General features: G+C 38.3%; 2 protein-coding genes across 3 annotated transcripts in view; both read left to right on the forward strand.

Annotated features, from left to right (window-relative positions):
• The window catches only part of CALM2 (calmodulin 2), a 14,519-nt gene extending 1,046 nt beyond the window's left edge, over window positions 1-13,473 (forward strand). Inside the window, exons 2-6 of the mRNA XM_046662664.1 lie at window positions 5,218-5,248; window positions 11,424-11,567; window positions 11,663-11,769; window positions 12,187-12,322; window positions 12,825-13,473. Of these exons, the coding sequence (XP_046518620.1) occupies window positions 5,218-5,248; window positions 11,424-11,567; window positions 11,663-11,769; window positions 12,187-12,322; window positions 12,825-12,853 (447 nt within the window). The 3' untranslated portion in view covers window positions 12,854-13,473. The remainder of the gene's footprint in view (window positions 1-5,217; window positions 5,249-11,423; window positions 11,568-11,662; window positions 11,770-12,186; window positions 12,323-12,824) is intronic.
• A 4,006-nt stretch (window positions 13,474-17,479) lies between these two features.
• STPG4 (sperm-tail PG-rich repeat containing 4) overlaps window positions 17,480-24,830 on the forward strand; it is a 46,472-nt gene continuing 39,121 nt past the window's right edge. For both annotated transcript variants that reach the window (XM_046663196.1, XM_046663197.1), the window contains exons 1-3: window positions 17,480-17,646; window positions 19,629-19,688; window positions 20,885-21,142. In XM_046663196.1, coding sequence (XP_046519152.1) covers window positions 17,611-17,646; window positions 19,629-19,688; window positions 20,885-21,142 — 354 coding nt within the window. In that variant the 5' untranslated portion in view covers window positions 17,480-17,610. The remainder of the gene's footprint in view (window positions 17,647-19,628; window positions 19,689-20,884; window positions 21,143-24,830) is intronic.

Raw genomic sequence — 24,830 nt, forward strand, 5'->3', positions numbered from 1 at the left:
GGGCGGGGCGGGCGGCGGGGCGGGAGCCGCCCGCTCGGCTCGGCTCGGCTCGCGCCCCAGCTGCTGCGCTGGCACCTGCAGGGCTGCGGAGGGCTCGGCGGGCGCGGCGCGGCCTGGCCGGCGGTGGGGGGTGGCTGGGGGAGGGCGGGTGCGGCGGCCCCCATCCCCCTCTGGCGGCGAGAAGGAAGCGCGCCGAATCCTTATCTGTCGACTCCCTCCGGGCCCTTGTTACCCCACCCGGGCTGGACGCGGGAAAGAAAAAGAAATATTTGTGAGCAGCTTTGTCTTTGAAGGCAGTGAGCTTCATCCCCCGAGTCAGGCACATCCTCGCGGTACACATCTCGGTAGACAGCCGTCGGCTCCGGCCGGGGTCTGAACGGCGTTCTCTCCCCGCCGCCCATCGAGAGCCAGCTGCGGGGTGACTGCCTGCCGGGCCGTGGTGAAAGTCGGTCTTATTCTCATGTGACAATGGGACGGCCCTTTGAAGAGGGCCACTCTCTGTGTCCTGTTCCTGCGTCCTCACTCGCACCCTTAATGTTGCAGGACCACTGCTAGACACAGCGTCGCCCCCGCTCCAGCCCGGTTGAAAATGACTGGTGCTTCCGTAGAGGAATTGCCAGATTGTCTAACATGTAGTTCAGTTCGTTTGTGCAGTACTGGCTATCAAACTCGGTAGTGAGATAGGAGAGTGTATTGGAGGGCAGGGAATTTTAAAAGCGTTTTCCTGTCCCTTGAGAGCGGAACTCCTGTTCTTTCCGGTAAAAAAATAAAATAAAATCGACTGAGGGCGGTAATTTGCAGTACTCATTTTGTGGTTCCTTCTGCCAAGTGGTTACGGCGATGGGTGTGTCCAAGAGGCAAGGTGACATCTTAAACAGGAGTGGGGAATCCTTGCCAGCTGAAACCTCCGGCTTGCGTGGGTGTGGGGAGAGGAGTTCACCTTGGATGAAACGAGTGTTCATTTAAGTCTGATGCGCTCCTTCCATCTTGATATTTTAGGTTATTTTATTCTGATTTGAATATGTTGGTTAGATTTACTCTTGTAGGTGGAACGGTGTACATTATAGGCATGTAATCAACGTTCTAAATTGGAGGGTAAATTTTTAAAAATGTATTTACATTAAGGATAAGGTTTTCCCCTAATCAGTCTGATAATTGAATCAAGAACTGGAATAGATTTTCTTGCATAGAAATTTGCATCTAAGCTTTCATAGTCTTTTTTCAGTGAAGTTACTGTTTTTATTATAGATGCTTTGGCATTTTCAGTTTGTTAAATTGACAGTCACCGTTAACTAATTAATTTGGAAATTGTCCTCAGGTAACTTCATAACTATAAGACTTGGAGATTTAAAATGAGGATTCCATGAAGTTAAAGAATAAAAATTTGATATAGAAGTGGAATAAGATTGCTCACAGAGCTCTTGGTTTACATTTAGTCAGTGTATGCTCATTGAAAGGGGGGTTGCTTTAAGAAGACTTGAGGCCAAACAAAAGATATGAAGAGGTAGAAAATTTTGTCACTTGATTGTAAACAAACATTTCATCAAACTGCAAGGAGATCTGTTTCTGTTAGACTGAGAAAATTCACCCTGGCTCTATTAGAATGTAGAAGGTTCTAGATTCAGCTGGTATGATCAAATTAGGCCTTTATTAAAGGTCTTAATTTTTATAAAGTAATTTGTTCTAGTGGTCTCTCTTTTGGTCCAAGATGCTACATAGTAAATGGTGTTTTACCAGAATTAAGGTATCTTTTAACTCTACTGAAATCATTTAGAGACTGCTTTTCATACATACAGGTAAAACAACAAATACCCTGACTTCTGAAATTGTAGGAAAAAAATTTACTTACAGAGCCTTTGTTCTATCTAAGTAGCACTGGGAATACACAGGAATGAATGAAGGATAGAATTTTGTGTTACATTTAAAGCCTGTGGATTCATACATTTATTCGGATAAGAACTTGGTGTTATTTTTACATCGCCCTTCAGTAGATAAGCTCCAAGACTATCCATACCTGCTTTTGAATGCCCTGTAGGAAATGTTTAACAGGTACATAACGTATGCACTCGAGGTCACACATGTAGTCTAGGTTAGTGTTTCTTGATGTTTACAAATCACCCTTGGTTCTCCAAAATGCATATTCTAGTTTGGTAGGTCTGAGAGTGTGCTGATGCCTGGAGCTTTGGAGTGACAAGAGCGGTAGGGATCATATCAATTGCTGCAGACGTAAAGGAGTAAGAACTAGTCATCTCTCAAGTGAATTATTCCTCCCTTTAGTGAGGTAAACACATGTTAATGAGCTTGAGTTTTCCCAAAAGTATAATTCTTCTAGTTCTACTAAGAAAATGGCACTCTCCATAGACAGAAATAAGAACCAAATTTTTGTGCATGTAGTTGGAAAAGGCTTTCAAGTTAAAGTGCTAGGGAGTCCTGTGTTCTCTCTTTTACTGGGCTTCAATGTGAACGTTGTTGGTATTGTTTATTTTAAAACCTTGAACTCTGGACTAGTAGTAAATATAAAAAAGTTCTTAAAGTCAGGGAGCGCTGTTAGGCTATGTGAGTAACTTAGTTTCTTGTGTGCTTAGTTCATTCCTTGAAGGTCATTTGTGGTCTTTTTCCATGATTGCCTGGAGGTAAGGAGCTAAACAAAATGACGTGGGCCTATTAAATTTTGATTTTTCCAAGCAAAATTAGGTAGTTTGAAAGTTTTCTTTTATAGCTAATATTATTTCTTCCTAAAGTCGTCTCAGCTTTCATATGAATGAGCCTTCCCCAAATCTCCCCCCTCAACATGTTGAGAGAACAAACCCCGCTGTCTCTCTGCATAGCAATCATTCCTTCAGCTTTCACACATGCTGCAGTGTATTCCGCATGTTTAGCTTAACGTTTTTAGTCCTAAATTGATTTCACCTGCCACCCTGGGCTGCACCTTCTGGTTTCAGTTTGTGGAAATGTATTTTCTCAGCTTAAATAAAGTTTATATGGAACACGGTAGGCTTGCTGTCAAAGTTGAACTAGTCAGGTTGATATTTAATGTTATAGGTTCTTTGATTAGTTACTTTACATAAAATAATTAGCACAGAAGTCTTCAGGCTAGCCATTTACATAGCTTCTCACTTACTCTGTACAATAACCCTGCAAGGTAGGTATTAGTATTTTTGCCTTACAGATAAAGTTGGCTATGAGAGGTTGAGTAATATGTCCAAGGTCACACAGCTGTTAAGTGGCAGAGCTGGGATCCTAGTCCAGCAGTGACTCAAAACACCATGCTTTTTTCTCCACCATCCCTTGTTGCCTTCCTTCAGAAATGGTAAAGTCCTGCAAAAACGGAATCAGACTAGAAGTAAATCCTCTTAGGCTCCTAACAAAGTAAACATCAACTGAGTGGATTTACTGAGTTTTAAATCTTATTTTTAAGGAAAACAATCTATGACTGATTTTATACCAAATACTTGGTGGAGTATTGGGATTTCTAAATATAAAAGTACATAATTTGGGGGATGGCCCCGTTGCCGAGTGGTTAAGTTCGCGCGCTCTGCTGCAGGTGGCCCAGTGTTTCGTTGGTTCGAATCCTGGGCGCGGACATGGCACTGCTCATCAAACCACGCTGAGGCAGCGTCCTACATGCCACAACTAGAAGAACCCACAATGAAGAATACACAACTATGTACGGGGGGGCTTTGGGGAGAAAAAGGAAAAAAAATAGAGTACATAATTTTTTATTTTATTGACTTCTGCATTTGAACTTAATTATTGGCTCTCCAGTTTTAAGTTACCAGGCCTTCGCTTTTTTTTTTTCTTCTTTTTTTTTTTTAATAGAAATGAGTTTGTATCGAGGTCAAATCAAAATTGTTGAGGAGGGAAAGAAACTTCTGCTTTCTGGGTTCCTTCTCAGACTTTCTCCTCCTGTTCCCTAGAGAAAATGTGATGCTGTTCTACATTAAGGTGTTATCCTTTCTAGGGATGTGTTCATTTAAAAATCATGAAACCAAGTAGCATTTATTCTTCTTTTAATACCAGTAAATGAATGGATTAATCATAGTACTCTTGACTCCATGTAGGTAGGAATGTTAGCTAGGAGGTTATTTCTTGTCAGTGCCTCCTAGTACTACATAAGCAGTTGCTTTGTAGGTATATGTACTAATAAAACAGAGAAGATTAAGGTCACGTGAAGAACAAGGAGCCTTGATATTTTGTAAATATCTTTATATATTATGATGCTCTGAGTTTAAAACTTAACAGGCATTGGCCATGTCTAACACCTTAGTGTTACTAATTTTGTACTCCCACTTCCCAAAATTTAACCTTGAGCCTCTTTCCCTATCTGTAATACAGGGGATAATATAGAGTTATTGTGAAGATTGAATAAGAACAGCATATATAATGGCTGTTAGCAAATGCCTGAAGTCTCTTTTTTAAAGCAAAAACAAGTAACTCTTCTCCATGTGCTAAAAGAAAAAAAAATCACAAGCATCAGGCTCACTTTGGGATTTCAAAAGTAAAGAGAAAATGGATGGCTTGGGAGTTAACATTTGGTAAATAATGTAGTTCAAATGTTCAGAATCCTGGGTTCTCTGCAGTTGCCTGGCAGGTTAGGAGGAGTAAAAACTGGTAGCTTTCCTGTTGCCCCAACTAGGACGGTTTGGATTTTTATCTTTTTAGTAGATGGGAGTTTTGCTTAGTTCTTTTTTTTTTTTTTTGAGGTTTGCAAAATCGATTTCGTGTTCAAATGATGTGTTTAACCATTTATAGTGGTAATTTTGCATGTAGTCCTGGGACATTATTTTTGGTTCACTGGAGATTTCTGATACTGGTTTCTCTTTACCAGAGGAGGTGAGCTTAAGTTTAGGTATCCTAACTTTGAAAAAGGAAACAATGTTTCTATTGGATTCTAGCCTTGCTTTAGAAGAATAACAACTCCAATTAAACTTTCTAGTATGCCAGATACGCTTTTTTTCAATTTGTGCAAAATCTAGATTTTCAAAGTATTCTGAAATATTTTCGTGTCTTAAACTTGGGGTCAAGCCAGCTTAGCTTTGAAGATAGGTCAGATGTGTGCATTTTCTACCCAACTGTGTTTGTTGATGGTACTAAGGAGTGTTGAACTAAATGAAGTTGATGGTACACAGTGAACCTTGAAAGTTTTTAAATTTTTTTCTCTGACTGCTAATCTACATACTCTCAAGTCACTTACCCATCTCTTTGATCTCTTTGTAGGCTGACCAACTGACTGAAGAGCAGATTGCAGGTGAGAAATACTTTGCTAGATTATATCCATTAGATTTTATTATAAATTGAGTAGCCAGCCTCAAAACAGATACTTGTATGAAAGAATTGACTTCTTGATCTTTGTGGTAGATGATAACACATGGGTGTAATATAATATAGTAATTAAAGCTGCTTTGGCAAGTGAGAAGGTAAACTTGCCTGTGAAAGATGTTTAGGGCTGATTTAATTAAAGGCATGTTTTTAGGCTTTGTGGATATACTTTGGAGCCTGGTGGTTGTGGTCTTTGTTTTTGTTGAAGATTATCTTACCCTAAAACATGAATTCTGCGCAGTTTTTAACACTACGTCTCCAAATCAGTCTCCACAAGAAAAGTGGGCCAAGTAGTAACTAATAGGTAACTTGAAATGTAGAATCAGAAAATGAATGTTGAATTTACCTCGGTTTAAAGTACCAAATATTTTAACCTTAGAATTGTATATATAATGAGGGAATAATCATTTCTCTAGTGAAAAATTTAGATAAAAAAGTTAGCATTCTCTTTTACAGATGTAATTTCGATTTTGTCTCAGAAAGCAGTGACAGCCTTTGAAATGAGCTTCTTAAATCTTGTCTCCTTTGGTTTGCTATGGAAATATGTGAAATTGTTATGTAAAACCTGTTACGTCTCTTTATGCCATACCATTAAATATTAGTACTTTTGATTTTATTCTAACACTTTGAGATGGCTAGTTAACATCAAAATGTTGGGAAAGGTTGCTAAAGGTGTTTTGTTTTTTAAAATTAGTTATAGTGTTGAAATGCTTTTCATACTCTATTCCTTTGTTTTCATTAGAGACTTAATTACACAAATGTCAACCACGTTTTAACTGCCACAGATTTCCTGGTAGGCAAGGCTTTTGAAGTGCTCAAAAGCACTAAAGCTTTTTTTTTATGCTAGAGAAAACTGAAGTCCAGTTGGAACTCAAATATATAGCACATTTAAAGTAAGCTCCCTCCCCCAAACACACAAATTTGAAGGAGCCAGCAATCATTAGTCTCCTCAAATACTCATCACAAATATTATTTGATAGGACTATATAAACAGAAATCTGTTAGCATCAAGGACCAAATTTAAGCAGGTTTTATTTTTACTTCTCGTTGTGTGAATTTGACTTAAACCTGGGATTTGCTTTCTAGGGTTGGTAGATTACATGAATTGAGTGTGTTGAAGTAATCAAGCAGAGCTTTGGAAATAATTTCTTTGTTCATTTATACTATTTTATGTGTATCAGTGAAATGTAAATTATGCTGAAATAGTTTTTTATATAATGCCTCCTTCAGGAACTGACTTGGGCTATCTAATATTTCTGGTCTTACCTTCTCTAATACCCCTGCCTTCCTCTCTGCCTTTAATTTTTGGGTATTCCAGCACTGCATGTTCACTTTAGGGTGGAAAATGTATTACTGGAGGTGCCTGTCACATAGTTGATGCTCATCACTGCCCTCCCAAACACGTACAGCTCTTTTAAAAAAAATTGTTTCTGTTAAATACAAGAGGATCAATTTTCAATGACTGGTAGTATTTTTATAAAGAATATTTGTAGTTCATTGGAATGTTGTCTTTAAGATATATTTTGTCTTTTCATTAACTACATACAATTAAATTTGTAGTGGGAATGGGAGAAAACTGTTTTACGTTCTCTCCCTACCCTGCTTTTTATTAGTCTTTTAAAGTCATTTTTTGTGCCCCACGTTTTGGTGAACCTTTAGGGTAGAAGCTCCAAAGTTTTTATGCTACTAAAATAAAAATACTGTGAGATCAGGGACCTTTTCATTTCCTCTTATATCCCCAGTGCCTCCCACATAGTAAGGACTGAATAAATATTTCTTGAGTGGATAAATTTCATTTTCGAAGAAGTGTGCCACACAAACTGTTCTAGAACACTACCTACGCTATCCTGAGAATAATTCTGCCTCCTCTCAAAGTCCCTTCCTTCTAAATTTGGTATGTTTCAATATCCGCCTTTGAGGTGAAGGCAAATTTTTTCCCTCATCTGGTGAATTGTAATCCTTGACCAGTGACATCTTAGAGTCTAAGACCTACTTGTTTTTACCAAAAAAAAAAAAAAGTTAACAAGCTTCATACATACAGTGTAACGCTGAATATACTAAGGTATATTTTTATCTTCATATGATAATCATTACTATTTCAGATTTGTTTATAAAGCAAATAACTTGGTCTACAAAAAAAGATGCTTATTATTAAGGTAAAGTTACTACAATTGTTTACATTACCTGGTCTTAAAGAGAAATCCAGAACAACATGACAGCACTAACACATTAATTTTCTTGATGACTCTGCCATGATGTCATTAGTTGTTGGTGTTTGACATTGAGAGGACTAATAGGAAAAGCATACAAGAATTTTTCTTTCCTGCTTTTAAAGAAATTTGTGCCTAAGCCTTCATTAAACTTTCAAGGTCCAGTGTAGGGATAAAACCTACTTGATAAAAAATATTAACCTCGCTCGGTTTATAGCAACAATTATATAGTGCCAACAAAGGTCTGATACATGACCTTTAAGAGATTATTAAGTTTAGAATTTTCTAAATAAATAGAAGCTGGTGAACATTTGATTTTTCTTTTGTTGTATTTGTTTCATGATAACTTATTTTAATAAAATTATAAATTTATGTAATAAATAATTAGAAAAGTATCTTGGGGTTGCTAATGAATAAATAAAATTTGAGTATGACTTTTTGAAGTTTCAATTTAGGCATAACCAGAATGGATTTTGGGAGGTCCTGTCAATTATGTTGAAGATAGTTGTTCTGTGACATTTAGGACCTGTTGTTTTCGTACTGTGTATTTAGGTTTTGACTCCTGGGTTTATATTTCAAGTCATTCCTGGGAATTACTGTTTAAAATGACATGCTCTTCTATACATGCAGACTGTACTAGTTCTGAAGTATAGGTGGTGCACTATAAAGGCAGGTGAATTTAAATTGCACTTTTGAGTCTATTCTTACTTGAAGGAATTTTTACAGGTATTTCAGCTCTTTAGGGTAAAAATACAAATAGAAATTTGGAATAAACGTTGACCTTTAAAATATTTTCATTTGTTCCTTTCTTGTATACATAAAGTAAATTGATAGATACTGTTTTATTTTCTGCTTTTCACTTAATTCCAGCAAACATTTTAAGAGTTATTAGATTTTAAAACTTCTTCATATTTAGAACACCCATATATAACTTAAACCATGCATGTCGCTTTAAGTTAAATCATATAGTAGAATGATTATAGCTAGTTACACATTGGGGATTTTTGCACATAATAGTGGTGTTACACAGTTCCTATGGCTGAGCGTTGTAGCAGAGAATGTAATGTAAATAAATACAAATGTCTAAGTACTTTAATTTTCTTGTAGCCTAAGTTGTTAGATGATAGATGCTCTGTGTTCAAACCCTAATAGTTTATATTTCTACATCTTGTTTAAGGAAAAAAAAAAAACCTTAGTGAAATGGCAGTGTCTTCATCAAATTCTGCTATTTGTAGGACTTACTAGTCTATTTTTGTCATTGGGTTGATCTAGGTTAGTACTGTATACTATTTTCCTAAAATCAATCAGTAGTTTGGTACTAAGCTTCTGATATGAGGTGAGTTCCTATGAAAACAAATATTTAAACAAAACGAAACTGTTATTTACTGCTGAATGTAGCAAACTACAACTAGTTAGTGATTCCTGGTCTAAAGCTAAAGACTTTAAGCAGAAGAAAGTAAGGTGTTGATCCAAAAGGATAATAGGATCCAGGTAGTTGTGTGGATGATTTTAAAAGAAGAATCCAGTTAGGAAGCTGTCGTAATAGTCTAGGCAAAAGATGATGGGGCCATGAATCAAAATATTGATTGTAGAGATGAAAAAAGAATCAGGCAGTATTTAAACAGAATTCAACAGGACTTGACAGATTTCAGGGGGAAAGAAAAGTGGCTTTTACTTGTGTTCTATGGTTGCTGGGGAGTACAGAATTCATTTTTACAAGTCTTGTTTGAGATCAGCCAGGAGAGATGTCCTATAGGAAGTCAGAAATAAAGGTATGTTAATGAGAGAGATGAGTAGACTAAAGATAGGAAGTCTTCTTTATAAGTGGGCATAGATGAAATGGCCAAGGAGAGAAAAAATAAGAAAATTGATCACATCTACATGTAAGAGACAGAGCAAGAGCCTTTGGCACTGTAAGGTAGGAGGTAAATTAAAGTACCATTGTGAAAGCTAGCAGAAGTCTAGAGTTTTTCAGTGTAGTTTTAGATGCTGCAGGAAAATGAGATCATCTCTTTCTTGACTTTGACTAAGTACTTACTTGCCATATATAGTTCTCCGTGCTTTTACACATAGTAATTAATTAAATTTAGGAAGTAAGTACAGTTATCCCCATTTAACAGAAATGAGGAACCTGAGACAGAAAAGGTTTAGTGACTTAATTTGCCCAAGGTTACATTACTAGTAAGTAGCAGAGCTGGGATTTTTTTAGCACAGGAAGTTGAGTTCCAAAGTCTGCTTTTAGTTTCTGTGCTATATGCCCTTACATACTGAGGCATATACTTGCTGGATTGGGCAACTAGGTCGTTATTGGTGAATTTAGTATTTTCAGTTGATGTGCTGAAGCTGGAAATAATTTTTAATAGTGGGTTGATAGAGAAGAAAGAGATGTGAGTAGTGGTGCCTTCCAAAATTTGGGGAGAGAGATGTTTAGGCATTTAAAAGATCTTGTGACTGTTTGAATTTAGTTTTAGGCTAAGAGACATGAAGATAACTTCTATGTTAATGGAAAAATCAATGGAAAAGTACTTGAGTCCAGAGAAGAGATTATGATGTAATGAAACTGGGAGGTATATGTATATGAATTGGAGCAGAGATAGACAGGCAGGGAATAAATAGCCTTGGACTTGGACTGTAAGAGGAGGTGCACCATTTCTTAAACATGTGTCAGGTGTACATTTTCAACTGTATTGATTTGTTGGGGGAGCTTAATGGTCCCATGAACTTTTTTTTTCTGCTTTTGTATTTGCTTGTTGATAGGGGCTAATATCTTTTAGAAACTAGCTTTGTTACTAGCTCATTTATATAACCTTGCACTACCAAATTTAATCTCTGCTTTAGTTTATCTGTAAAATAAATGGTGAAGCCAGGAAAGCTGTTTCTCCAACAGCTTTCTGTGTAATCTAGTGGTGAATTAAAAGCAATATAATTCTGCAAAAAGATCTTAAATATTTTAGATAGTAATATATTTCATTCTATTACAAGCTTGAGATTTTATCTTCTAAAGAAAGATTTAAATTATCTTCTTAGTGATATAGCACTTAACTAAAAGTTCATTCATATCTTGATCATCCCATTGTTTACGTCATTTTAGATTATTTGGTGATAGTCCCCTCTATCTTCCAGAAAAGGGAAATAGCCTATTGCATATTGCTCTAAAGTTTAAAGTTTTTTTGTTTTTAATTTAGTAGGTGACATATAGACTTAATTTTAGCTTTTGAAGGTTACTGTAAACCTAATGCAAATAGTATAGTTGCTCTGTAGAAATAGGTATTTGGCACCAATAGTCTTATTTTTCTATTCTGAGTGTAGGTTAGATCTGTAATTTTGAATTGTGTTCCACAGAGCAGCTTCAACAGAAAATAGAGAAGCCAATCATCTGGAGCTTTGATTCTTTTTCCCTTTGAACCCAGAATAATTTGACTTTCATCTGGTCTAGATATTAGAGTTCCCTGTAAGATTTTAGATGAACAAACTACCTGGTATGATTAGCTAAACATGTTTGAAATATCACAAGGTTGCCCACCTAATCCTTCAGGAATCAAAATCCCATTTAGGTGTTGTCTTCTCCATGTGTATCTTTGCTTTAAGAGTTGATTAATACGGGGCTCCCCCATGGCTGAGTGGTTAAGTTCTCGCACTCCACTTCAGCAGCCCAGGATTTCGCTGATTCGGATCCTGGGCACAGACGTAGCACCGTTCATCAGGCCACGTTGAGGCAGCGTCCCACATGCCACAACTCGAAGGACCCACAACTAAAAAAATACACAACTGTGTACTGGGGGGATTTGGGGAGAAAAAGCAAAAAAATTTAAAAAAAAAACGAGTTTAATACATTTCATTTAGGAGGATACTTTTTTATTGTTAACCTGTACATTTGGATTCTCTCTCATACAGAATTCAAAGAAGCTTTTTCACTATTTGACAAGGATGGTGATGGAACTATAACAACAAAGGAATTGGGAACTGTAATGAGGTCTCTTGGGCAGAATCCCACAGAAGCAGAGTTACAGGACATGATTAATGAAGTAGATGCTGATGGTAAGACTTTTTAATTTGGGGGTTGGGCGAGCGGGCAGTTGAAGAAGTGGCATTTAAATTCTGTTGTAATGTTTCAACTAAACAAACCATTTTAGGTAATGGCACAATTGACTTCCCGGAATTTCTGACAATGATGGCAAGAAAAATGAAAGACACAGACAGTGAAGAAGAAATTAGAGAAGCATTCCGTGTGTTTGATAAGGTAGGTATTCAAGGACTAGGTTTGTTAAATTTTAACTTGGGGATGAGATGAAGATATCAGCATCTTATTCTTTGAAGACTTGTTTTTCTGATAACTTACTGTCATACTTTAATATCAAGTCAAAGCTTTTTAAGAGTTCTGTATAAACTGAAATTTCCTGATAGGTATTGCATTAATCTTGTGCCAAAGGAGACATCATTTGAGTTTGGAACTAAGAAATAGTGATTTCCATATAGGATATCTTGCTTGGCTCTTAGTGACAATTTATAGGTCAACTATTTGTGCATTCTCTTTAGTTTGGATGGATTTCTAAGTTTTTTTTTCTCCCTAATCTGAAGTTTAGTAAGCTTATTGAACTTCCATTCCAACTCTTAAGCCTATGATTTTACTTAGAAATTTTACTACATTTTTTTCTAGGATGGCAATGGCTATATTAGTGCAGCAGAGCTTCGCCACGTGATGACAAACCTTGGAGAGAAGTTAACAGATGAAGAGGTTGATGAAATGATCAGGGAAGCAGATATTGATGGTGATGGTCAAGTAAACTATGAAGGTAAGTCTTTCACTCTCACCATCTTTTTGGAACTATTTACTATCAGGTCTCACCCCTAAACCTAGAATCTGCATTTTAATAAAGTTCTTGGGTGATTTCATAGGCGCATTAAAGTTTGAAAAGCACTGTACTCCAAACTGTGCTAAAACAATTTTTGTGTAACAATTGTGGAACAGTTTGAAAAGCTTCAAACTTTCTCAAAATGAAGTTAAGGTGACTTTCTTTCCTTAATTGGATTTTATTTCCCTCTAATTAGCTATGCTTTGATTAAAAAGTATCAAATGTGATACTAAAGAGCAAGAATGCTTTTTATACTAGCTTATCTAAAGCATTAATTTGGTTTATGAAGTTCCAGCCTTGGCAGTAAACTGGTTTTCCTCTGTACATTATGATAACTTTGAGCAAAGAAAAGGGAATGGAGACTGCTTAGTGATGGAGTGAATTTAATTGGTTTTGCCAGTCTTTTCCCATTGACTCAACTTTTTCTGTACTTCTTTTTCAGAGTTTGTACAAATGATGACAGCAAAGTGAAGACGTTGTACAGAATGTGTTAAATTTCTTGTATAAAATTGTTTATTTGCCTTTTCTTTGTTTGTAACTTATCTGTAAAAGGTTTCCCCTTACTGTCAAAAAAATATGCATGTATAGTAATTAGGACTTCATTCCTCCATGTTTTCTTCCCTTATCTTACTGTCATTGTCCTGAAACCTTATTTTAGAAAATTGATCAAGTAACATGTTGCATGTGGCTTACTCTGGATATATCTAAGCCCTTCTGCACATCTAAATTTAGATGGAGTTGGTCAAATGAGGGAACATCTGGGTTATGCCTTTTTTTTTTTAAGTAGTTTTATTTAGGAACTGTCAGCATGTTGTTGTTGAAGTGTGGAGTTGTAACTCTGCGTGGACTATGGACAGTCAACAATATGTACTTAAAAGTTGCACTATTGCAAAACGGGTGTATTATCCAGGTACTCGTACACTATTTTTTTGTACTGCTGGTCCTGTACCAGAAACGTTTTCTTTTATTGTTACTTGCTTTTTAAACTTTGTTTAGCCACTTAAAGAAAATCTGCTTATGGCACAATTTGCCTCAAATCCATTCCAAGTTGTATATTTGTTTTCCAATAAAAAAATTACAATTTTACCCAACTGTTGCTCTCAATCTGAGTCATTTAATTACTTGAGGTTGAATGATTTTGAGAATCAAATGTGGAGGTGGTTTCTACTTTTAGATAAGTATTTTTTTTAACTATTTAAGATTGTGTTTAGTTTTTAAATTACGATACTTCCTTCAAAAGGTCTAAGTAAAAGATTAAAAGGCCTTTTGCCAGTGTACCCAGCATGGGACGGCCTAAGGCGGGTGTTGGGTGTTTCCTGCCTTTCTAAAATATTTGTCAGCTTTGGCTTCAGTTTGTCCGTATTGACTTCAGCCATATAATGATTATTTAAAAGTGTTAAAAACACAACAATCCACATCTAGGGGTGAGGGTCATTATGTTTTTACCTCTGTTTCCTAATGTTTTACTCACAGTGCTCTTTAATTCTTATACCATAAGGCAAAGGAGAATTTTCAGTTGTGCCTGCCTACCTGCAACGTGTTTTACAAAAAAGGTATCTTTGGGAGTGATTGGCAGTAAACTAAATCTTGTTTTGGTTTTTGCTTCCTTCTAAACCATTGCTTTCTCTATAATTTAAGCTACTTGAAAGGTGGTTATCAGGGTTTTTGTTTTTTAACTACCTGTTAAATACTTAATGAAAGATTCCATAGCAAACCAGAGCCAAGATTAAAACATTAGGTATAATTATTACCTGATTATTATAGCCACAAGGCTTTTCATTTCTCAGAGGGCAATTCATTTCACTAGTTACTGCCTGTTTCTGACTGTTTTAATACTACTGTTTTTGAAAATAGAAAACTGGATGGTTACTGAAGGAAAAGAGTGATAAGTATGTTTTAGATAGGACAAGGGAAGTTACAGGCACTGATAATCCTAACGGGTATTACATTATTACATATTAGGTAGGCAATCAATTAAATAGGAAGACCTTCATTAGATACAGGAGTTTAGTAAAAAGGAATGCCAAACCAAGGGCATTTGGTGGGAGAAATTCATGTGTCTGGCAGTTGAGGCACAGGAATCTCCAGAGTATTAAAACATGGGCTTTGGAGTTATTGCAGCAGTGTTCAGATCACTGCTGTGTATAACCTTGAAGAGGTCAATATTATCCAAGCCTCAGTTATCTTACCTGTAAAATGGGCATAATTTACCCAACTGGTTTCTAGCTTTGATAATAATGAAGGTAAGGCACTTAGCATAGTCTTCGGCATTTGCAGTAAGTGTTCAATGATGTTACTAAGCTGTTAAACCAATTACGACCGTATAAAATGAGGAAATTGGGCAAAATTGGTCTTGATGTTTTTCCAGTTTCATCAGTTTGAAGTTTATCTGAGTTGCTGACAACAAGGTGGAAGGGGTAAACAGATTTTGGAGTACTTTTGTGTGTCCTATTAATTGCTGATTTTATAATCTTCACAAAAGTCACAAAGTAGGGATTGTTTTGATTTTACTGGAAGTTGAACTATAGAGCAGTTTTATATAACTAGTCATATTGAGCACATACTAAGCTAGGTTCAAGTTTCAGTTCTACTTCTATAACATAATCTTACTCAAACCCAGAACTATAATTTTGAAACCTTCAAATCTTAACCATATTACCTCTTTCCTACTAGCAAGATCATGGTGATTGATCATTCTTTCCTCAGTACTATGTGTAGCATGTTTGCTCTCAGACAATTCTAACAAAAACCATCACTATTGCAGTTAAAATGATCCTAGGATGTGAAGTATTTTACCTAGAATTTTTATTAAAGATATGATACACAGCAGAGGCACTGTAGAGCTCTACTTAGTATATAGTTCTGGATTCTCAGAAATGCCTTCCCCCTTTTTAAAACTGGTTATGATAACCTAAAGATAAATCTGAAACTCTGATAACTGTCTAAAACAGTGCTTTCTTAAGAGGACATTTTGTTTTCCCTACATGCTTAAATCTGTTTCATTGGTAAAGTCCTTGAAATCATTGACCCATGCCGTTTCTATTTTTGAGATACTCAAACTATTTTCTCACCTAGATGTTCCCTTCTATTTCACATTTTGTCTGGGTTTCTGGACTTCTCTGTACCTTTCATCATATTCTTTTAGTCTCTAGGGTACCAGTCCCTAGTCTACTGAGCCAGTTTTACAGGTTCAGCCAAAATAAGAAAATGAAATGAGGCACAGCGATGGACTTGATTAATCTCTTAACATTTGTGAAAACTCTAGTTTTTACTTGCCTCTTGGCCTTATAATTTCACTTCTTAATTTCAAACCCAGTACCTGGTGGTAGTGGTGGTTTTCTTTTTTTTTAAGGCTATGTTACATGAACTTAGAATCTCAGTATTTTAAGAGAAATTAAATGGCGTCCTCTAGTGTGCTACTCAAAAAGTTGCCCACAGAATCACTTGAGAGTTCATTGGAAGTGTGAATCTTAGTCCTTGCCCCAGAATCTGAATCAGAATCTATTTTAACAAGATCCCCAGATGTTTTGTACACATTAATTTTTGAAAAGCATTACCGTGGTCCATCCTCTGGTTTTATTTGTAAAGAGGAAAACTAGTCAGTCATTTATTCAACAAATGTTTTAATCCCTCCTGGTTTCAAAGGGCTCAGGATTAAGACAAAAACCTGTGATTTTGGATATGTTTAAAATTAGAGGAGAAACAATTTGTCAAAGACCTCCAACCAAGATAAGCACAGGGTCTTTTGGGGTCAAGGGATTAGGCTTAGGAGGACTTCGCAGAGGAGCTGACCCCTGGGGTTTGGCAGGCCATCAAAGAAGGGAATAGTATCTTAAGGAGAAGGACTGGCATATTCGGGGACAATAGAGTGTGAAGATGGCATGTTTGGCGTTTGCAAGTATACATCAGGGCATGAGGTTCTAGTGAAGGAAAGGAAATGAGATTGGATTGTAAACTTTGCTTTTGTCCTAAAGACAATGATAGTCCATATTTACTGAATGCATTGTGCCTGACATGGTTCTAAACATTTCACTCAAGTTAATCTTGATAATCACCCCATGTGGGGTACCAATTTACTATCAACTTTATAGACAAGCACAATAAATCACAGCAAATGCAGCCAGTGTTTAAATCCTAGTCATGGGAGGAGAGGGATTCACGAATGAGGGAGTGGAGTGGAGTAATAGTGCAGTAATGACAAATGGAGGTCAAATTTGATAAAAGCTGAAAAATCCCCATTGGTTTTGGCAGTTGGATCACTGGCTAGTTTAGCAAGTGCAATTTTAATTGAAGGGTGTGTGCACATGTCAGATTAAGATGGTTTTAGGAAAGTATAGGAGATGAAAGAATTGAGTCCACATTACTCTTGAAATTTTGTGAAAAGAAGCAGAAACTTTATGGTGTAGTGGACAGTGGGGTGCTGGATCTAGCCCTGGATTTGAACTCTGTGCCATTTCTGTATGATGCTGAGTCAACTGTACTAAACTGTCCAAGGAAGCTTCTGTTTGCTCATCCACAGAATGGGATTAATACCTACTTCACAGGATCATTGTGAGGATTAAATTAGGTTAATGTATGTGAAGTATCTGGAACACAGCAGGTACTCTATAAAATGAAATTATTAAGGTTGAGGGGAGGGTTCGTTTTTAAAGATGAGAATGTTTATAGGTTGATAAGCTATAGCCAAGAAAGATTGAAAGTGAAAAAGGTCTATACAGATAGGAAAGAGGGTGGTCCGCGGTTTAATGCTCACTCCACTTCTCAAATCAGAGGCAAGGGAAGTGACACTCCCAGAATTTCCACCTGGAGTTTAGAAACTAATCTAAGGCTGATTTTTTGCCTTAAAGCTCAGTATGCCTCCCAAGCACGGGGTCTCCCTGCCTGGGGGTGTGGGATGGGGGGCGATGGGGAAAGGGCTTAATTTAGATTCCGGTACACTCAAGCCTTTACCAGCCGCCTTTACGAGCCTCCCTTGGCGCAGGTACTTAGCGAGGGCTCTCTGGCGACTCTAGAGCCCTCTAGATTTTCTTACCACACGTGTGCGTGACCGTCTCGAACGATTTCCTCTGCGCGAGGCTTAGCGCGGGGCCTCAAAGCGTGCGCCCGCCTCCCTTCCCCCACCAGCGGAGTCAGACCTTGGCGGGTCCCCCGCGCACGCTCGGGAGAGGGCCCGAGGTGCCTCCTGGCAACCGGACGCCGGCCTCGGCCTCGGGAGCGAGGAGGCCGCAATGGAGCCGCCAACCACCGCCATCCCCGCCGCCTCGGTAAGGCAAGACGTGGGGCATGGCGGTTCGGTGGTCTTGGCCCCGGCACCGCCGTCCTCCCCTGGTCCCCCACTACTGTTCCCCTCGCCGGGCTGCTCCGCCAAAAATCCCACCTCTCTCTCATCCCGGGCTCTTGCGCCCCTCCGGTTCTCTCTTCCTACTTTTCTCTCCCTGCCCCACATCTACACCTGGAGTCCATTCTTCCTGATCTTTATTTGAGCTCTTCGCTTTATTTTGTCTTCCCTTGCTATACTCCCTTATCCTTCCCATTCGCCCTCTGTTTTCCTTCTTCCCTGCTGCTGATTGCGCTGGACGACAGCTTTCACAGGGTGACTGGATTTCTTTCATTTTCTCCTGTCTGCCTAGAGAATGGGTTTTTCTTTCAGTAGTCTATTAGACACGATTTTGCCTCACCTTTTTTATAAATAGAAATGTATTTTATATATTTATATTTTATAAAATATTTTAAACTACCGTTGCTTAGTTTTAAAATAAATTTGGGCGAGGGATGTTTAGCTTATCTTTTGTAAAGCAATTCACCCCTAAGGAGGATTTGAAGTGGTAGGTGGGTGTTTATATCACCTGCCTTGGACGAAAGAGCAGCTGCCAATTACTTTCCTTTAGGCTATCATGCTGACCTCCTCCTTCTCCCCGCCTCATTTTCCCCATCCTAGATGGAGGTGGGAGACCTGTCTTGACCTGCCTGCATGAGAAAGTTTGATTTCTGTGACTATAAATGTGCAGCATAGAAGATTCAACATAAACCTAATAAAGGGAATATATTGGAAGAAATTCAGACTTAGCAACATGTATGAAACACATTTTTTAGAGAAACGCACGTATTTCATAGTAAAACTAAAGCCCAGGGGTACTCATAAGTAGAGTGGATATAAGTTGCTAAGACAGGAAGAATAAATTATATCAGTTTTACTGATGAGATGGTTTATTTTTAATCCATTATTGCTTGAGATAACCCATGTTTCTTAATAATAACAAAAACATTAGAAACTAGAACTCACTATTTTAATGATTTTACCTAGTGGAAAGAGAACAAAAGGAAAAAACTAAACAACTGTGTTCTGATGACAATGAGGCTAAAACAAATGTGGAATAAAAAAAAATGGGTAGAGAGTACTTCCTATGGAAGACAAGAGTGTCCTTGGACACTGAGGAATACCAAAATAATCTGCTTCTTAACTTGGCAGATGAAATGTCAAAAATAAAAGCTACCATTTATTGAGCACTGGTTTTGGTTGCAGGTCTTTATGTGTACAATGCCTGATTCTCATGCCAACCCTGGTGGTGCCTGATTTTTATATTCCCAAGAGGAAGCTGAGACTCATAAGGGTTAAGTACCTCGCCTAGTGCTGCTAGCTGCTAAGTGGCAGAGCTGGAGGTCAAGCCCAAGTCTGTCTGACTCCTCTAACATTTTGTTTCTGTAGTGACACAGCATGCTGGACGAGCTGAGAGACCTGGCTGTATCATATTTATATGATGCATATTTCATAATATATATAAATCTAGGAAATGGCAGTTTTCAACATTTGCCGTATTGCCAGGGATTTGTATCCCAATACATTAATTTGATGACTACACTTTTACCTTGAGCTCTCAGCACAATCACTTGAGCCATAAATCTTAATAACAATGATAATAATACAATTTTGAATTTATACAACTCTTTTCTTCCTAAGAACACCAAACTTTGTCATAGCTAATCATCCTGTGACATCTCTGTGAGTTGGGGATATTTATGCCTCTAATTTTCCCAAAGGGAATTTAGATATTTAAAAAGCACTTCAGATAATAGCAATTTAAGGAAATATTACAGGCAAAATTTGTCATTATGTAGGTTTTATTTTAATTCAGGCTGATCAATTTGGTGCAAGTATTAATTTCTTCAAGTAAATGTTTTATAAATTACATTTAACTTCCAGGGATCACCTCTCAAATGAATAAGCATATTTTATGTTTGTTAATAGAAACTAACCCGGAAGACGTCATCTTTGGAAAGAGAAGGATGGTGGAGAATGGCTTTAACAGTATGTGCATTTCTTTCTTTCCTACTTAGATCATTATTCTTCTCATTAATATTTTAAGCAGTCTTACCTTTTAAGTCACTAACACTTTTTGTAAGAAAAGTTGTTTTTCTTTTTACAAAAAAGTTGCTTTTCTTCCTAGAAAGAAAAAGTTTTCTAAGAAAACAGTCGTTCAAATCTACGTAGGCCTTATTTCATACTTATAATTTTAGTATCAGCATATGAATGAGAAACTAACTTTAAATTTTGAATGCATTAAAAGCTTAGAAAAGTAAAACTTTAGAAATCTAGCTACTTCACAGAGTATCTGGATAAGATCAGCTTAGTTTATGATGGTGGTGAGATTACACAAGGAAGAAAAAGCATACATTCTGGAAAGGTGTTTGGGTTTCAGTTTTTCTCTTACTTGGATGGCATAGAGCCTATGATAACTTTTGTTAACATGGCCAGTGTATAAAAACAAGATGGTAATATATGAAAGAAAAATGACCAGATGTTTCCCCTCTCAAGACACATAGTTTCTGTATTGCAGAAATATTTTTCTCTCAACACCCTTCAATAACACAGGGAGCCCGTGGGCCAAAGCCTTCTTGGAATTGAACTGATTTTAATGGTGGAACTAAGCTTGAATGCTCAATGAAGGATGGCCACAAAAGCAGCAGTGACTAAACTTTCGGGTCTGGCCATTCAGCCACATTGGGTTGTGGTTTGAAAGTACCAAACCTCTTATTGGTCCAGTTAGACCCTAGGCTCTGCCAATTCATCCGCAGTCTCATGTTAGCATCTGTTAGCTGCGCACTTGAGAGCGAGAAAGGAGCGTGTAGTATCTACTGAGCAGAAGGAGGATAACTTCCATTTAGTCAAGAAACTTAATCCCGAGTGGTCTCACTAGAGGCCTAAGATTTATAGTCAAATTGAATCTCCAGTTTAAGTACCTCTGGAGCTACTTTTTAAAAAGTTAAAGCTTCAAGTATGGCTATAACCCATTTGCTGTAACTCAGCAGTTGTCTCAGAAAGGGGATAATCATGATTCTCTTGAAATATTGTTCTTTTGAGAGTGTTTAGTATGTTTGATAGAATTTTATTAACCTTTAAGACAAAGAACAATGCTGCTTAGGCGTGATCCTTCTGAGAATGAGGCTTTAGGAGATGTTACGGGTTTACATGCTGATCTGAAAAACGATGTCGGTTTTCCACAGAGTACTCCTATCCCTGGCACTTACCACTTGAAAACTTTTATTGAAGAATCCCTGTTAAATCCGGTGATAGCAACCTACAATTTTAAAAACGAAGGAAGGCGAAAACCACCTCTTGTGCAAAGAAACAATCCGGTAGTAAATGACCTTCCCCAGTACATGCCTCCTGACTTCTTGGACTTGTTAAAGAAGCAGATGGCCACTTACTCGTTTAAGGACAAACCACGGCCCAGCCCCAGCACACTGGTTTACAAAGATAAGGTAAAGTGCTCCCAGCAGCTGGGTTTTTGTGGGAAAGCTACCAAGAGCACCTGAGGAAAATATTTTATATACTTACAATGTGTCTTCTCCAGGAGAGATTGAAAACCTTTAGGATGCCTTATTTTCTACAGAAATCAAATACGGCCTGCCTGATTTGCAAACATATGCACAAGAGTTTTCCCTGTGAGGCCTCTCTAACCCAAGGAGGGTCCATGGGGGAAAATTCTCTCTCTGGGGACACTTGGCAGGATTCCCCTGATTTGGTGAGCCTCTGGGATCTTCTCTGTGGTCAGGCCCTGCTTCTGGTGTCTTCAAGCGGCTGTCTACAGTGTATTCTCTTCTTTTTAAGAGAAAACTCTGGGGCCAGCCCCGTGGCCGAGTGATTAAGTGCGTGTGCTCTGCTTTGGCAGCCCAGGGTTTCGCCGGTTTGGATCCTGGGTGCGGACATGGCACCGCTCATCAAGCCATGTTGAGGTGGCGTCCCGCATATCACAACCAGAATGACCTACAACTAGAATATACAACTATGTACTGGGGGGCTTTGGGGAGAAGAAGAAAAAGAAAAAAAAGGATTGGCAACAGATGTTAGCTCAGTTGCCAATCTTTATAAAAGAAAGAAAATTCTGCCTTTTGGTGAGTAGTACCCTTATTAGTGTGTGAATACAACTGTATACCATAGGGAAACTTTTTCAAAAATTTCTTGTAGAGACTCGGCTCTCAGCTCCACCAGTGCATTCATCACCTTGGCAATACAGGCACTGCTATGCTTACAGCCCTGTGCCAGGTTCTGTGGAAGGAAGATGTAAGTAAAATACAAGAGCAAATATATCAAGTGCTGAGATAAATAGTGCAGTAGGAAATGCCGGGGGAGGGTTCAGTGTAGGCTGGACTGAAAGGCTGGAAGGCTCCCTGGACTAAGTAGGATGCAAGCTGGACCTTGAATAATGCATGACATTTATGTGGCTCTTAATAGTTTCCTGTGAACTTCTGCATATATTCTCTTAGGTGTTCTTCCCAAGCATTCTGAAATAGGCAGAACAGATGGTATCCCCATGTTACAGGGAGAAAACTGAGGTGAAAAGAGACTAAGTAACTTATTCAGAGCACATAGCTACTGAGTAGGTGAGGTGGTACTTTTTTTTTTTTGCTGAGGAAGATTCGCCCTGAGCTAACATCTGTGCCAGTCTTCCTCTATTTTATATATGGGTCCCTGCCACAGCATGGCTGCTGACGAGTGGTATAGGTCCACACCCAGGAACTGAACCCAGGCTGCTGAAGCAGAGTGCACCAAACTTAACCACTAGGCCATGGGACAAGCCCCAAGGCAGTACTTTTAACTGAGGGCTCTGAGCCCATATTTAGTGCTCTTTCCAGTTTACCCTGTGCCTCTGGCCTTGAATGAGGAGCAGGGTTTGGATGGGTGGAATCTGAGGGAGGTGTTTCAAGGGAGGGGCATAGCATTGTCAAAGGCCTGTTCAAGGGACAGAGTCCTGACTTGGACTTTGTTACTTGAGACTTTGGACCTTAATATCTCCCATTTATAGTGAAACTAGTAATAGTATCAGTCTTCCCAACCTTATCAGAACATTGTGATAATCTGAGAAGAAATGCACTGCAGCTGAAGGTTGAATGAAATACAAGGGGTTGTGGTTATTAGGATGGACCAGAAAATTTCAGCCAAACAAGTACATGTCGTATCCAACAGGTAAACCCTTCCTACTGCTTTGCAAATTACAGCTTTGAAACAGGACAGAATGATAAATGTTCACTGGGTAAATCTTGTCCTGTTCGCTTCAGTGGATGAATGACAGACACTTAGACTTTTGCAGCCGGGTATCTGGTAACCACGCTGTGTGTGAAATCGTCCTGGCCGCCTCCACTGCAAAATCATTCTTCTTCATCCACTGCTCTGTTTACTTCCCTTCTGCTTCCTCTCTTCTTGCTCTTAGGGGTTTCTGAGGGTAGGCCAAAGCCCACTGTTGAAAGAAGAAAGCATGGAAGGTTGCTATCAAGCAAAATTTAAAGCTTTAAAAGACCAAAAGAATTTGGCTTACCCAGAGGGATGGATAAAACCTTCTGAAAACATACTTTTTCTGTTTCTTTCTTTTCTTTCTCCTCTCTCTCCCCACCTCCCACAAAGGATTGAGCTCCAGAAACTGGAAGAATTAAATGTTTTCCTAATTTTATGTTTCAAAGGTATATGATAGTACATTCACAAGAGGAGAGATATTCAGGCGTAACATTGTTCACCAACAAAATTCGTAATTCTGGTTTTTTAAAAGCAGAACTCAGTAAAATAATTTGAATTTGAAGTCAATATAGTATACATTATTGTTATTTATTAAGATAAAACAACATTCTCAAGCTTCATAATTTTTAATAGAATATTCACTTTATACCTATTAGTGCTGCTTTTTATTTGTAAGAAAGTTTTTACTATTTTTAACACCTTTATTCTGAAGCATGTAACTCAACTGGAGAATCTGTATCAAAGAATCTCATCATATATATGCATGTATATATTTATGCACATTTCAATGTGTGTATGTGTGTGTGTGCTCATCTATATCTGCCTCTTTCCAAAGATTATTTGAGATGGCCCTACAATTTTTACAATAATTTTTTTCTTAACAGAGAAGCATTTTTTTTTCATAGAATATATGTACAAAAGTGGGACCATATTTATATGTTTTTTATATATTTATATATTTATATGTCTCTCCATATTTATAGTTTTATGACCTGCTTTTCCCCCAATGTTGCAGTCATCCACTAACACCTGGTTTGCTCCCCCTTATTTCTGGATGATTTTAGCTCCCTTTGCTCCCTGTCGCTCTTTCCACTACTACTGTCATGATTTCAGTACACCCGTAGATCCTGGCTTCTCAGTTTCTTGAATTCTCCTCTACCTCAACAACTCACTCCTTAGATTTTTTCAACACCAATTATTTCAACCTTCCATAATCTCAATTGCATGCCTCCCACTCTGATCACTCTTTCCCCTTTTTTTTTCTTCCCGAGGAAGATTAGCCCTGAGCTAACGTCCACTGCCAATCCTCCTCTTTTTGCTGAGGAAGACTGGCCCTGAGCTAACATCCGTGCCCATCTTCCTCTACTTTACATGTGGGACGCCTAACACAGCGTGGCGTGCCAAGTGGTGCCATGTCTCCACCAGGGATCCGAACTGGCAAACCCTGGGCTGCTGAAGCGGAACGTACACACTTAACCACTGCCCCACTGGGCTGGCCCCTGATCACTCTTTCTTAATCTGCCTTACACACTCTAGTATCCCAATCCCAACAATTTTTCCATTCCCCCAGTCTATAATCCATCGATCCCACCACCTTTTCAGTACCTCTCAGCTTTCTGATGTTTTCCTTCCTTGCAAATCTGGAATTCCATAGTTAATCATTAGTTAGTCCCTGCACATGCCCTCGATTCCCTTGCCTCTGATGGCTCATCTTACTTGTTTGGCAAAGCGACAACCCTGGTTAAATCTAACTGTCTGGGAACTTTGTACCTGTACCCATGTAGCTGAATGACTGGTCTCATTTTAAATTCTTCACCTCACGTGGGCACTGAATGGACTTCCCTAGCCTGTTTACTCTTCCACTCTCCTGGGTGGCTTTATCTCATGTCTCCCTTCTTTCCAAACCCCTGACACCCCCCCCCCCCCCCCCCCCCCCCC

Source organism: Equus quagga, chromosome 5 (genome assembly GCF_021613505.1).
Source record: "Equus quagga isolate Etosha38 chromosome 5, UCLA_HA_Equagga_1.0, whole genome shotgun sequence".
NCBI lineage: Eukaryota > Metazoa > Chordata > Mammalia > Perissodactyla > Equidae > Equus > Equus quagga.